This window comes from Saccopteryx bilineata, chromosome 10 (assembly GCF_036850765.1).
Source record: "Saccopteryx bilineata isolate mSacBil1 chromosome 10, mSacBil1_pri_phased_curated, whole genome shotgun sequence".
Taxonomy (NCBI): Eukaryota; Metazoa; Chordata; class Mammalia; order Chiroptera; family Emballonuridae; genus Saccopteryx; species Saccopteryx bilineata.
Genome location: NC_089499.1, coordinates 62,242,074 through 62,255,355, shown reverse-complemented (window position 1 = coordinate 62,255,355; position 13,282 = coordinate 62,242,074). Strand labels below are relative to the sequence as shown.

Here is a 13,282-nt window from a genome sequence, read left to right as displayed (position 1 = left end):
CAACATCTGCGTGTAGCTGCTTCACTTTTAGTTGTTCATTGATTGCTTCTCATACGTGCCTAGACCAGAGGCTCAAGCAGAGTCAGTGATCCCTTGCTCAAGCTAGTGAGCGACCCTGGGCTCAAACCAACATCTTGGGCTCTGGCCAGCAACTTTGTGATTATGTCAATAATCCCACACTCAAGCTGGCAAGCCAGCGCTCAAGCCAGTGACCTCAGGGTTTCAAACTGGGGCCCTCAGCATCCTGGGATGATGCTCAATTCAGTGCGCCACCACTGGTCAGGCCCTACTATTAGTTTCTTCAGTGTATGATATGTGCTCCCAGCTAAGGGACAAACACTATGTATCACACCAGACTGCAATGATTCCTTAAGTTTCATGGAATGTTCAAGTGTAAATTTTTTGGAGATGGCCATAGACTTAATTATAACAGCCTAAAGACCAATTAATTGAGCCCTGGCCGGTTGGCTCAGCGGTAGAGCGTCGGCCTAGCGTGCGGAGGACCCGGGTTCGATTCCCGGCCAGGGCACACAGGAGAAGCGCCCATTTGCTTCTCCACCCCTCCGCCGCGCTTTCCTCTCTGTCTCTCTCTTCCCCTCCCGCAGCCAAGGCTCCATTGGAGCAGAGATGGCCCGGGCGCTGGGGATGGCTCTGTGGCCTCTGCCTCAGGCGCTAGAGTGGCTCTGGTCGCAATATGGCGACGCCCAGGATGGGCAGAGCATCGCCCCCTGGTGGGCAGAGCATCGCCCCTGGTGGGTGTGCCGGGTGGATCCCGGTCGGGCGCATGCGGGAGTCTGTCTGACTGTCTCTCCCCGTTTCCAGCTTCAGAAAAATGAAAAAATGAAAAAAAAAAAAAAAAAAAAAAAGACCAATTAATTGATACTACCATATCTGAACCTATAGAATCAAGATTATAATAAAGATGTAATAAATGTATGATCCCAAAGAGACTTAAAGCTTTGAACATGTAGAACTCACCGTGAGCCTTGTAACTTGTGTCTGTGGATCAATTAACCTATAATAATTAAAAATTTGGAAAACAAATTTTAATTAGGCCTAAATTATATAAACATTTTTCCTACAGTTTTTAAGGGAGAGGTTACTTACTTCAAACAATCACAAGTGACTAATAAATGTGACTCTGTCATACGAAAGATGTTATGGATGGCCCGGGCAGCTAAAATTTGGCGCATTGTTTCATAAACAACATCTGGATTGTCATCTGTTTTCACCTCCATAGAACCAAGGAATCGGACAATGAATAACTGATGGAGAATAGAATCTAAAACAGAAGAAGGTATATTATGTATTTTTAAATTCCACATTTCTTTATCTAAAGAATAAAATATACTGCCTTTTAGATTTGCCAGTGAAAAATTCAACCTAGCATACGTATATAGATAATGCCTAAACACAGTGTTCAAGTTATAGGAAAATTAAGGTCTCAAATTTAAATAGCAAACATTTGTTTCAACAATTGGTGGCTCTGACAAATAAGAATTCCTTGCACTATTATTACAGCTCTTCTGTAAGTTTGAAATTAAATAAAAATAAATAGCTACCAGAAAAAGAAAAAAAAGTTATGCTCCAGTACCAGAAGAAAACATCTGCTGTTAAGAAAAACTAAAAGGATATCTTATGCACTGCAACTGACTATGAAGTCAAAAGTGTAATATTCAACAAATTTATGTGAATAACAAAATCTTAAGTCCAATTAAGTTCTGTTGCTTTAAGTGTACTTTGAGTAAAAAAGAAAAAAAAATGTGATTAATACAACATGCAGAACAAATGTAAACAACAAATTCTTCACACAGTTTACTGCTGAGAATTTATAAAACATAAGAATACTGCACGTCTGTTTTACCTTCAGTTTCAGATTTTGTACCTCCTCCAGATTCTCCAAATGGATTTGTACGCCTGAAAAGTTTTATAAAATACCAATGAGCCACATGGAAGGAATACCTATCACCGAAACCAGAGTTAAAAACTGAGTCACAAAACTCTGCACATACATTTAAAATAAAACTCTAAAACACAACACCCTGTTAAGGAACACTGCTGATGATCATCTTACTCTGATGAAGGTCCCAGCCCTCACACTGAGTTACAGGCTGAACTCAAAGTTGCTGCATTTTAGAAAACGTGGATGGACTGGAAGTTCAGCCACACACACACACACACACACACACACACACACACACACACAACATTATAATGAACCAAGTTGTAAAACTTCATGAATTTAAATAAACTAGGACAGAGAAACAGCTGATTTAGTTTCAATTTTAGCTACTTGTGAAAAATATCAGACATTTCCTGGGACGGTAAAAACCTCTTTTTAGATTCTCTAAGTACATGTCACAGGTTAACTATGATAATTTCAACATTTTCTAGTTTTGACCTGTACTTCTCAAGGCATATGTAATAGAATGCAAGAAGAAAAGCTAACTAAAGATAAAAGCTGCCTCCCTCCTTAGTGTGCTTGGCTCTTGCACACCCACAATGAAGGTAAAAAAGTACAATTCAAAGTAAATTTTGTAAGCAAAGAGCTAAATGGTTCTGGATTAAGTTAACATAAAATTAACTCCCTAATACATGTCTGACCTACTATATCAAATGCTAAGTATATTTCTGTGATCAAACGTAAATTACTTTTTCTTGGTCACAGCATGTATTTCCAATTGAATATAATATCAATTCATTAGGAATCCAACCTGCTTAATAAGTAATTTGCCATAAGTCACATTTCCTTCATCCACAGCCAAAGAAAAATTTTAATGCTTTGACAAGGATATTTCTCATTATATAAACAAAAGATGGTTCATTAATAATTCATTGTATGATAATGATTTAGTACTTTCCTGGAGATTTCTTATTCTGATGAAGAGAATATTTTCTATTAAACGTATATCACATATATTATTTTCAAGAATTTAAAAAATATCATGACCTAAAGACAGGAGTGTCAGCTTTCTTCTGCATTTTTAATAGCAAATACCATAGGAGATCTGATAAGCAATACAGAATTAAATATTTTTAAAGCTAAATTATCTTAACTCATTTATCTGAAGCAAAAAACAAAGAGAAAGACCTGTCTTGATTCTTCCCTACAAAATTATGGTAGGTAATTAAAAACAATAGCACATAGTTGATGCACATGATACGTAAGAGGTGACTCTCAAACACGGAAATGGAATCATAAACCTTACAGACCATAGCACAATATTCCCATGATGCCATCACTCACCTGCCGCCCTGGCCAGAGGCTTTCGCCTGCCCAGGCTGATCTTCACACACAGGAGAAATGATGTCAAACTGTATTGGGATGTTTGGGGCAACAAGAGAATCTAGAGAGAGGGCAGCTAAATTTGTAGACTCAGATCCTAAGGATCCCGAACTGCTAGTTCGAGCTGTCGATGGTCGGGATTGTCTAAGCACAGAAGAAAGTAAGACAGAATTACATTCAGTTTTGGAAATTGAACACTTAGAACTATGAGAAAAGAAAATATGACTTTGTAAGTCAGTGACAAGAACAGAACAAATTTTAATAGACACGATCCCAAATCATAGCTACTTAACAATAGACTTCTAATTATTAAATTTAAAAAGATAAATCACCTCAATCTAGAGATAAACACCAGGGAAATTTGGAATCATTTATTGAGCACTCTTGCTGGTAAATTTGGAAATATAATTTCTATGTTATTTAGGGAATTATTTCATGCTAATCAAAGCAGCACTGCTAAAATCGAAGTGTTCACTAATATTTTTAATACCCCATACAGTTTTCTAATAACCCCCCCCTAAGTCTGTGAACTCACCCTGAGGGCCGGAGGCTCTCGTGCCTCTGCTGGAAAGACGGGGAAGGAGTGACAGCTTCCAGAGCTGACTGATTTACTCGTGCAGCAATTTCCTATATTTTTTTTTAAAAAGGACTAACTTTAGTAAAGCAAGAAAACCAAAAGTTTGAATAGAACTCTCTGAATTGTCAATGTTCTTGAGTTACACATAAAATATAAATTAAAGTCACTAAATTAGTTCCATGTTCTTTGTCTTAATATTAAGATACATTAAATTAATGTTGCAGCATTATGTGTTTTCTCTTCCTATAAATGTATGGGGGATCAATTTTTTTTCTACTAATATATGTATTAGAAAATATTGTTTTTTTCTTTCCATTTTTAACTATGAGATTTTTTTTGGAATAAGGTCTGTCTTGCTAGGACCTAGTACAGTGTCTGGCATACTGGACATTCAACACATTTGCTAAATAGAAACATTTAGGAGTAGGAAATAGTCATAAAATATAAAAATATTTTATAACTCTGCTGCTGAAGTTTTCATTATTTTCCAGAATACATTTATACTCAGAAATACGTATATGTTTATTAATTGATAAAATTATCATGGATATTTTCAGACCAAAAACTGAAACTAAGAAAGCTTTCTATAAGAAATATTGGTAAACTTATTCTTTTATTTAAAACACCAGCTAGCCCTGGCCAGACAGCTCAGTTGGTTGGAATGTTATCCCAATACACAAAGGTTGCCGGTTCGATCTCTGGTGAGAGTACATACAAAAACAGATCGATGTTTCTTTTTCTCTCTCCCTTCCTCTCTCTCTAAAAGCAATAAATAAATTTTTTTAATTAAAAATATATAACTTTTTTCTAGTCATCCAAATCATACATGTTTAGAGTGGTACCTTGTAGACATGATTAAAAAACAAACAAACAAAAAAACTCTTGTCTGAACAGGCAGTGGCACAGTGGATAGTGTCAGACTGGGACATGGAGGACCCAGGTTCAAAACCCCAAGGTCACTGGCTTGAGCATGGGCTCACCAGCTTGAGTATGGGCTCACTTGGCTTGAGCCCAAAGGCTGCTGGCTTGAAACTCAAGGTCACTGGCTTGAGCAAGGGGTCACTCAATCTGCAGTAGCCACCCAGTCAAGGCACATATGAGAAAATAATCAATGAACAACTATGGTGCCGCAATGAAGAATTGATGCTTCTCATCCCTCTCCCTTTCAGCCTGTCTGTCTCTGTCTGCCCCCTACCCGCCTCTCTGTCTCTGTCACACACACACACACACACACACACACACACAAGAATTCTTTCAAAATGTTCCCTTCACTTGGGCTTAAAACCTGGAAGTCATCTTTACCTCCTTCATCCTTTACATCAGTCCTGTTTGTAACTAGCCCAATTTCTTTTTACCTGTTTCTATGATTATTTCTTCTCTTTCCTCAGTGCAGACTCTCATTTCCTGCGTGAACTATGATAACTGACTCCTACATGTCCCTAGATACTCCCATCTAATCAACCATTATACCAACAGTATAATGATTTAAGACTTAGAAGGGTGAGGACTTTCTAGACAAATTAGCCTTGTTCTGCTTTAAATAAAATCATTAGTCCCCGCCCAGCCCTGGGAGGCGCCTTGGTTCATAGCATAGCTAGGCCCACCAAGACTGGCAGAGCAGACAGCTCCTGTCCTAAACCAAGTCTTTTCCCAACTACACTGCAGTATGGACCCACTTGATTCCTTCCAGAGCCTCTATACCCCTGGATTCTGCTTGTCTGTTTAGACTGCACCTATGGCTATGTCTACACTGCTGAGTTTAATCTGGTTTAATACCTTGCTACTCAAAGTATAATTGACAAAATTAAGAGTTCAGACCACCTCACCCTAGACCAGGGGTCTCAAACTCAACTCAGCATGTGGGCCGCAGAGCAAGATCACAGCCGTTCGGCGGGCCGCACTAGGTCTACAAAAGGCAACTGTTACGCAACACTTTTCTCACTGCAGTTGAAAACAAAAAAAAATCAGTACAAGCACAATCATACATGCAGTTTACTCAGTGTCACAAAATGACCAGAAACTGTAGTTCACATCACAACTGCTGTTAACTAAGCTAATAATATCTAGCTAGGATGCTAGAGAAATGAAAAATACAAGTAGGCCCCTAGGCTTACTTAATTTTATCCAAAATATTTTGAACTTCATGGATTAGTCTGCGGGCCACACAAAATTGTTCGGCGGGCCGCGAGTTTGAGACCCCTGCCCTAGACCTACTGAATGCATTTTAAGATCTGGCGATTGGTATGTATGCATATTTCCCTTTATTATACTCCAACAAGAACCCTCAAATCCAATTATACTACTAGATTCATACCGTATCTATATTTGTGCTTTTGTTTCTGTTCTCTTATCTGCAAATCTTCTCTTTTCCTCAAAACAGACAAATCCTACCTAGCTAAAGTTTTCAACATCTCCATAGTTTTCTCTAAAAACTAAAGTCCATATTGATCTTTAATTGATTTTTAGAGAGAGAGGAATAGAGAAAGAAAGAGAAACCATGGATTTGTTGTTTCATTTATTCATGCCCTCATTGGTTGATTCTTGTATGTGCCTTGACCAGAGATTAAACCTGCAACTCTGGCATGTTGGGATGACACTTGAACCAACTGAATTACCCAGCCAGGGGCAAGTGCACATTGATTTTAACATTCTCAAACCTTAAGCTTTTTATGTTTTCAATTACCCACTGTTTTGTATGAAATGTTAAAGTTTTAGTTTTGCCTTGCCATACACATAGGCACCTGGAGACTAGAGTACATGGCTTTTTTTTTTTCTCTATCTGCCTTCTCCATGGTGCTCAACACAGCGCTAAACACAAGGTCAGTACCCAGTAAATATTTGTTCACTGACTGATTTCAGAATCTTTGAAATAATTTATTGTTCTAGGACCGTGATGGCTAACCTTTTTATAAAAACTGCCCACTTTTGCAGTGCTGGTTCTAGGAAGACCAGATACTCATTTATATACATGATACATTAAAGCTACCCTATCAAGGGCAAATTTAAAAAGTACAGAACTTGAGAATTATGGCTTAATTTATAAAAGCTGTATTAGCCACAAAATTATTTAATTTTGCTTGATACAGATATAATAAAATAAAATTATTACCTCTGGATTTTCACTTAAATATATTTGTTTAGATATGTTGTTTATTGTACAGATCCACTGCAAGAGGAAATAAATAGAAAAATATGATTAACATTTTTTCTTTTCTTTTTTTTTTTTTTTTTTGCATTTTTCTGAAGCTGGAAACGGGGAGAGACAGACAGACTCCCACATGCGCCTGACCAGGATCCACCCGGCACGCCCACCAGGGGGCAATGCTCTGCCCCTCCGGGGCGTCGCTCTGCCACGACCAGAGCCACTCTAGCACCTGGGGCAGAGGCCAAGGAGCCATCCCCAGCGCCCAGGCCATCTTTGCTCCAATGGAGCCTTTGCTGCAGGAGGGGAAGAGAGAGACAGAGAGGAAGGAGGGGGGTGGGGGTGGAGAAGCAAATGAGCGCTTCTCCTATGTGCCCTGGCCGGGAATCGAACCCGGGTCCCCCGCATGCCAGGCCGACGCTCTACCGCTGAGCCAACCGGCCAGGGCCAACATTTTTTTCTATAATGCCTCTCTTCCACAGGAATGTTCAATATTTGAATGAAATATGTTTCAGGAGAAGTAACATATTTCTTATAATATGTTCCTATATACATAGCATATATATGTATAATATTTGAGGGTATAACAGAATATTAAATCTATTATTTTAACCCCCAAATTTATTTCATACAAGAAAATAAAAAAATATAGCAATCATGTTAAATTACAATTTAGTAGTCTATATTTGTCTTTTTATATCACTTCCACTTTAATCCTCACTTATCATTAACTCACTCAGATATCATTAACACCAATGCAAAAAAATTAGGAGCTAAATATATTCCTGGTGAATATATTTTACATACTTCCTTTCTTTCAGGTTTATATAAAATTAACACAGAAAACTCTCTACTTCCCATCTTCTGTTTCACTCTTGAGAGTACCAGTACCTAATGAGCCTCACTAAACTAAACTATTATTCTATTTGGTAAGCCTGGCAGAGAGCAGACATTTGTCTGTGTTCCTCAGAGACCAAAGTTTTAACACCTACTCTTTTTCATGAGAAGTAAGTAAAAATAGATCGCTACATAATTGTTAACCTTGTCTTTTACCAACACAATTATAATACCAACTAAAATGGCTCAAAATCAACCTATAATACCGTTTCATTTAAGGTTATTTCTCAAGACAGTTTTGAAGTGTCAGTTCTTAGTCATAACTTACCTTCCATACTTGGTGTACTACAAGTAAAAATGGAGCCAGAAATAAAATACTCGTGAGAAAGAACAGACACTCCCAAACTTTTGTTTTTGTCTTTCATTTCCCTAAGGTTTTAAGCTTTAGTTGCTTTCTGCTGTGCCACACCTGCTGCCACTACATTCTTAATGTAACAAACACTATCTTAGAGGGTTGCTGAGAGAAGCAAGTAAATTAAACTGTCACCTCATGATATGAACAGCCTGCCAGAAAGCAACAGTCACAAGGTCATTCCTGAATCGGAGCCTTTAAAAAGACAGGAGAGAGATGATCTCTAAGGTCTCTCCTCAGAGGTCCAACTATAAAATTCTTTGTGAAACTTAAGAATGTTGTTTAAGGACAATAACCTTTTATTAAAATATATTTTTTTAATTAACCAGAATATTTCAATTTTCTATAATGAACACATTAATAGATTTTTGTCATCAGCAAAATATCTTAAGATGTTGCTGAAGAAATGAACTAGATAAAATATTACCTCTTCATGGTCTTTTTTACTCTCTGCTTGTAAAATTGAAGATCTGTCAAAAAGAAAAAAAAATGACTCTCAATGTTTTTAAAGAAATTTCAACACAATTTGAAAAAACCTTTTATCTTTAAAGGCACATATAAAACCAATCAATATAAAAAAAATAATAAATCCACCCAGAACACATAACCAACTAGTATCTTAGGAGAAAGAAACCACCAGAGGCATCAGGAAGACTCTTGACTTGAGCTATATCTATGCTAAAATCTACCGAAAGGAAACAGGTGCTAGTTTTCAGATGACAGCCTAACCTATAAAAAAAGTGCACACACAGCGACAAAGATAATCCATTTCCTTGTGAGACACATATTTCAAATATTAATAACAGACCCTAAAACACCAATTTTACTTCATTATTGACTGTTTCTCATTGAATATAGTCAAATAAAAATTTTCAATATATTAATCACTAAAAGTGATTTTATTTTCTATAGATATGCATGTTTTAAGAGTTAGAGAAAAAAATAATTTTCACTAATCTTGAATCAAACCAGGAATGTGAAATGGAAAACCATAAGCATTAGCAAAAAATTGATAATACAAAAAGGTAAGTATTCGTTGCAAGTTAATAACAGTTTGATAATTTTGATAAATGAATCCAGAAACTTCCAACATCTAGACCAGGGGTCCCCAAACTTTTTACACAGGGGGCCAGTTCACTGTCCCTCAGACCGTTGGAGGGCCGGACTATAAAGAAAACTATGAACAAATCCCTATGCACACTGCACATAACTTATTTTTAAGTAAAAAAACAAAACGAGAACAAATACAATATTTAAAATAAAAAACAAGTAAATTTAAATCAACAAACTGACCAGTATTTCAATGGGAACTATGCTCCTCTCACTGACCACCAATGAAAGAGGTACCCCTTCCGGAAGTGCGGCAGGGGCCGGATAAATGGCCTCAGGGGGCCACATGCGGCCCGCGGGCCGTAGTTTGGGCACCCCTGATCTAGACAATAACTGATAAACAGCAATTGGTGTTTATTATGTTTATAGAAGAAATATGAAATTAAACAACCATTTTGATTGAAGATAGTGAGGTATAACATTATTGTATATAAAGATGGGGAGAAATGACTTTCAGAGAACCTGAAGCTGTTGTGAACAACAGTAAAGATAAAAAACAATATTTTAATTAAGTAGGAAAAAATCTGCAAATAAACATCCATCATTAGGAAAATTTTTAAATTATGGTATATATCCTTAAATGGATTATAATATAACCATTATAAAGTGTTTTTAATAAGCGAATTCAAATACAAATTACATATACAGTATTTCTTCAACTATTTAAAAACTAATTAAAATAAAAACTGTAAGGCAACAGACCAAAAAGCTAATCACTGCTCTGGTTAGTGGGATTACAGCTATTTTTTCATACTCCTTTTGATATTCAAAATTTGTTCTATATATACTCACTTATTGCAAAGGTAATAGAAAAATTTTAGATGGCATATAAACATTAATGGGCTAAATAATTTGATGAGAAATATTTAATTAGCATCTAAAAATAACATTGTTAGCTAGTACATGATAGGCACATTACATGTTAAATTTCTATTTTTCATTAACAATTTACAAAGTTGGGATATTACCTCCACCCCCAATTTTACATGTACAAAAATGGAGCTCAGAGGAGTTTATAAATACTATGTCTAAACCTACACAATAAGTAGTGGGTCCAGAATTTGAATTTCCTGATCCCAAGTTTAGGGCTCTTTCCACTAACTAGTGCTGTGTTCCTGACACCATGTAGGATTTTCAATGACTAGTCTCAACATGAAATCACAATCTTTGCCATATGACCTCACTTTGATAACCTTAAAATATTAAGACATCATTTAAGCAGGTCAGAAAGGAAAATTCAACTCATTTCTACAATAAAATTATCTTAATACATAATAAGCCTAAAATATCTATAAAGCATTTGAATGAAAAGGAATTATCCTGCATTTCAGTAGTTTAAAATATTACAGAATTATTAATAGCAAGAAAAAAATACGAACTTCTTCCCATCAAAAGAGGTGATCTGAAAGCAGTACCGCCTGTCTTCGCAGTCCACAGCCATCACTGAGCAGTTGTCGATGTCCATGGCCAGGCCTCCAGCTACGTCCCCGCGGGCCTGACTCATTAAGTTTCCGCCCTGAGTGAAGTAAAACTGTCTGTCCCAGGTAGATGACACCAAACCTGTTTTACTAAATGAAGCAAGTACATTCATTCTTTAATAACAACACACGTGAAATCTCGTCATAAGCCAGACATACAAGATACAGTACATCACAAAGAACCAGTTTGCAAAAAAGCACCAAGGTGCCTAGAAAAGATAAGTATCAGTTTTTCAGTCTCTGAAATAAACTCATGTATGCTGACCACTTATGGGAGTGTGTGTGTATATATTCCCAAAAAGAGACTGGGAATTATCAAATGGCAGCTGTTCTAATGATGCTCCATAAGATATAGTTCAACTTGTCAAGGGCATAAATTCAAAACAAAAGAATTTATTTTATTCCTAGGGCTAACTTGCTTTATCCTATCTTCAGGTAAAAAATAATATTTGACTTGATGGTATAATTACTGTACATATATTTTAAAGCATGATAAATAACATTTAATAACCTTCATGTTATGCTAGGTTTGTTTTTATTTTTTAAGCGAGAGAGAGAGACAGGGACAAACAGACAGGAAGGGAGAGAGATAAGAAGCATCAATTTTCTTCGTTGTGGCTCCTTAGTTGTTCAATGATTGTTTTCTCATACGTGCCCTGACTGGAGGGCTCCAGCAGAACAAGTGACCCCTTGCTCAAGGCAGCAACCTTGAGCTTCAAAACAGTGACCTTTGGGCTCAAGCCAATGACCATGGACTCATATCTATGATCCCATGCTCAAGCTAGCCACCCTGCGCTCAAGTGGGTGAGCCTGCACTCAAGCCGGATGAGCCTGCACTCAGCCGGATGAGCCCGCGCTCAAGCGGTCAACCTCAAGGTTTCGAACCTGGGTTCTCAGCATCCCAGGCCTACACTCTATTCTACTGCGCCACCGCCTAGTCAGGCACATTACACTAGATTTATTTAAACTCAAATTGGTTTCACATTTTAAAATAATTCTCAATTATTCAATAAGTATCTAAACAGTTTTTTTGTGTTTTTGTGTGTGTGTGACAGAGATAGAGAGAAGGATAGATACGAACAGACAGGATGGGAGAGAGATGAGAAGCATCCATTCTTTGTTGCGGCACCTTAGTTGTTCACTGATTGCTTTCTCATATGTGCCTTGACTGGGGGTGTTACAGCAGAGCAAGTGACCCCTTGTTCAAGCCAGCAACCTTGGGTTCAAGCTGGTGAGCTGTGCTCAAACCAGATGAGTCTGTGCTCAAGCTGGCAACCTCGGGGTCTCAAACCTGGGTCTTCTGCATCCCAGTCTGATGCTCTATCCACTGCGCCACCACCCAGTCATGCAACAGTGTTACTTTTGAAAATTATTCATGTACCCCATAGATCGAAAAGTCCACATAAACACTAATACCCCTTATAAAAAGATTCAACCTTGGCCCTGGCAGGTTGGCTCAGTGGTACAGCATCGGCCTGGCGTGCGGAAGTCCCGGATTTGATTCCCGGCCAGAGCACACAGGAGAGGTGCCCATCTGTTTCTCCGTCCCTCCCCCTCTCCTTCCTCTCTGTCTCTCTCTTCCCCTCCCGCAGCCGAGGCTCCATTGGAGCAAAGGACGGCCCAGGCGCTGAGGATGGCTCCTTGGCCTCTGCCCCAGGCGCTGGAGTGGCTCTGGTCGCGACAGAGCGACACCCCAGATGGGCAGAGCATCGCCCCCTGGTGGGCATGCTGGGTGGATCCCAGTCGGGTGCATGCGGGAGTCTAGTCTATCTGACTGCCTCCCCGTTTCCAGCTTCGGAGGGATACAAAAAAAAAAAGATTCAACCTTTAGTAAAATCAAAACAATTTGGCAGACAATAGAAATTATGTGTTATCTTCACTTGCTACTACCTTAAATGATATGTAATATATGAAAATAACAATAGTTCTCTTACTTCCTAGCATTAAGGTATCCAGCCTTTCGGGTTAGGTTTCGATTAACAGGAAATTTCGTAGGATCTGGGTCAGGCACATATAAAGGGTCACTGGCTACTTCCAGGTCCTCTATTGTCTGCTGCATGATCTCTACATCACTGTCCATTTCCCTGCGAACACTATCATAGAGAACAGGTTATTTACTACCAACCAAAACAAACAAAGCACTACTTACTAAATGGCATTATTTGTACTCTGTTTTGTATATACTTTCTTAAAGAGAACAGCAGTGGTATGGGTGGTTAAAGTTAATATGAACATGTTATAGAACAGCTTTACATTGTATTTAAAACTTAGATATTTTACAAACAATACTAAATTCAAAAACTAATGAAGCCACATTCAATGTCTGACTTTAGAGGGATTGCATATGTTCTATCCTATGCCTTTAAAACAACAATCATTTTCATCTCCTTCTATACCTCAAATTGACCACATCACTGCTTATACTTGTGCACGTGATTAA

The 13,282-nt window shown here is 37.9% G+C and overlaps 1 protein-coding gene across 2 annotated transcripts in view; it reads right to left on the bottom strand.

Annotated features, from left to right (window-relative positions):
* The window catches only part of APPL1 (adaptor protein, phosphotyrosine interacting with PH domain and leucine zipper 1), a 41,422-nt gene that overhangs the window by 9,507 nt on the left and 18,633 nt on the right, over nt 1-13,282 (bottom strand). For both annotated transcript variants that reach the window (XM_066245371.1, XM_066245373.1), the window contains exons 10-18: nt 12,777-12,935; nt 10,744-10,932; nt 8,682-8,724; nt 6,973-7,029; nt 3,822-3,913; nt 3,248-3,430; nt 1,865-1,917; nt 1,108-1,282; nt 979-1,015 (exon numbers count right to left, since the gene is read on the bottom strand). In XM_066245371.1, coding sequence (XP_066101468.1) covers nt 979-1,015; nt 1,108-1,282; nt 1,865-1,917; nt 3,248-3,430; nt 3,822-3,913; nt 6,973-7,029; nt 8,682-8,724; nt 10,744-10,932; nt 12,777-12,935 — 988 coding nt within the window. The remainder of the gene's footprint in view (nt 1-978; nt 1,016-1,107; nt 1,283-1,864; nt 1,918-3,247; nt 3,431-3,821; nt 3,914-6,972; nt 7,030-8,681; nt 8,725-10,743; nt 10,933-12,776; nt 12,936-13,282) is intronic.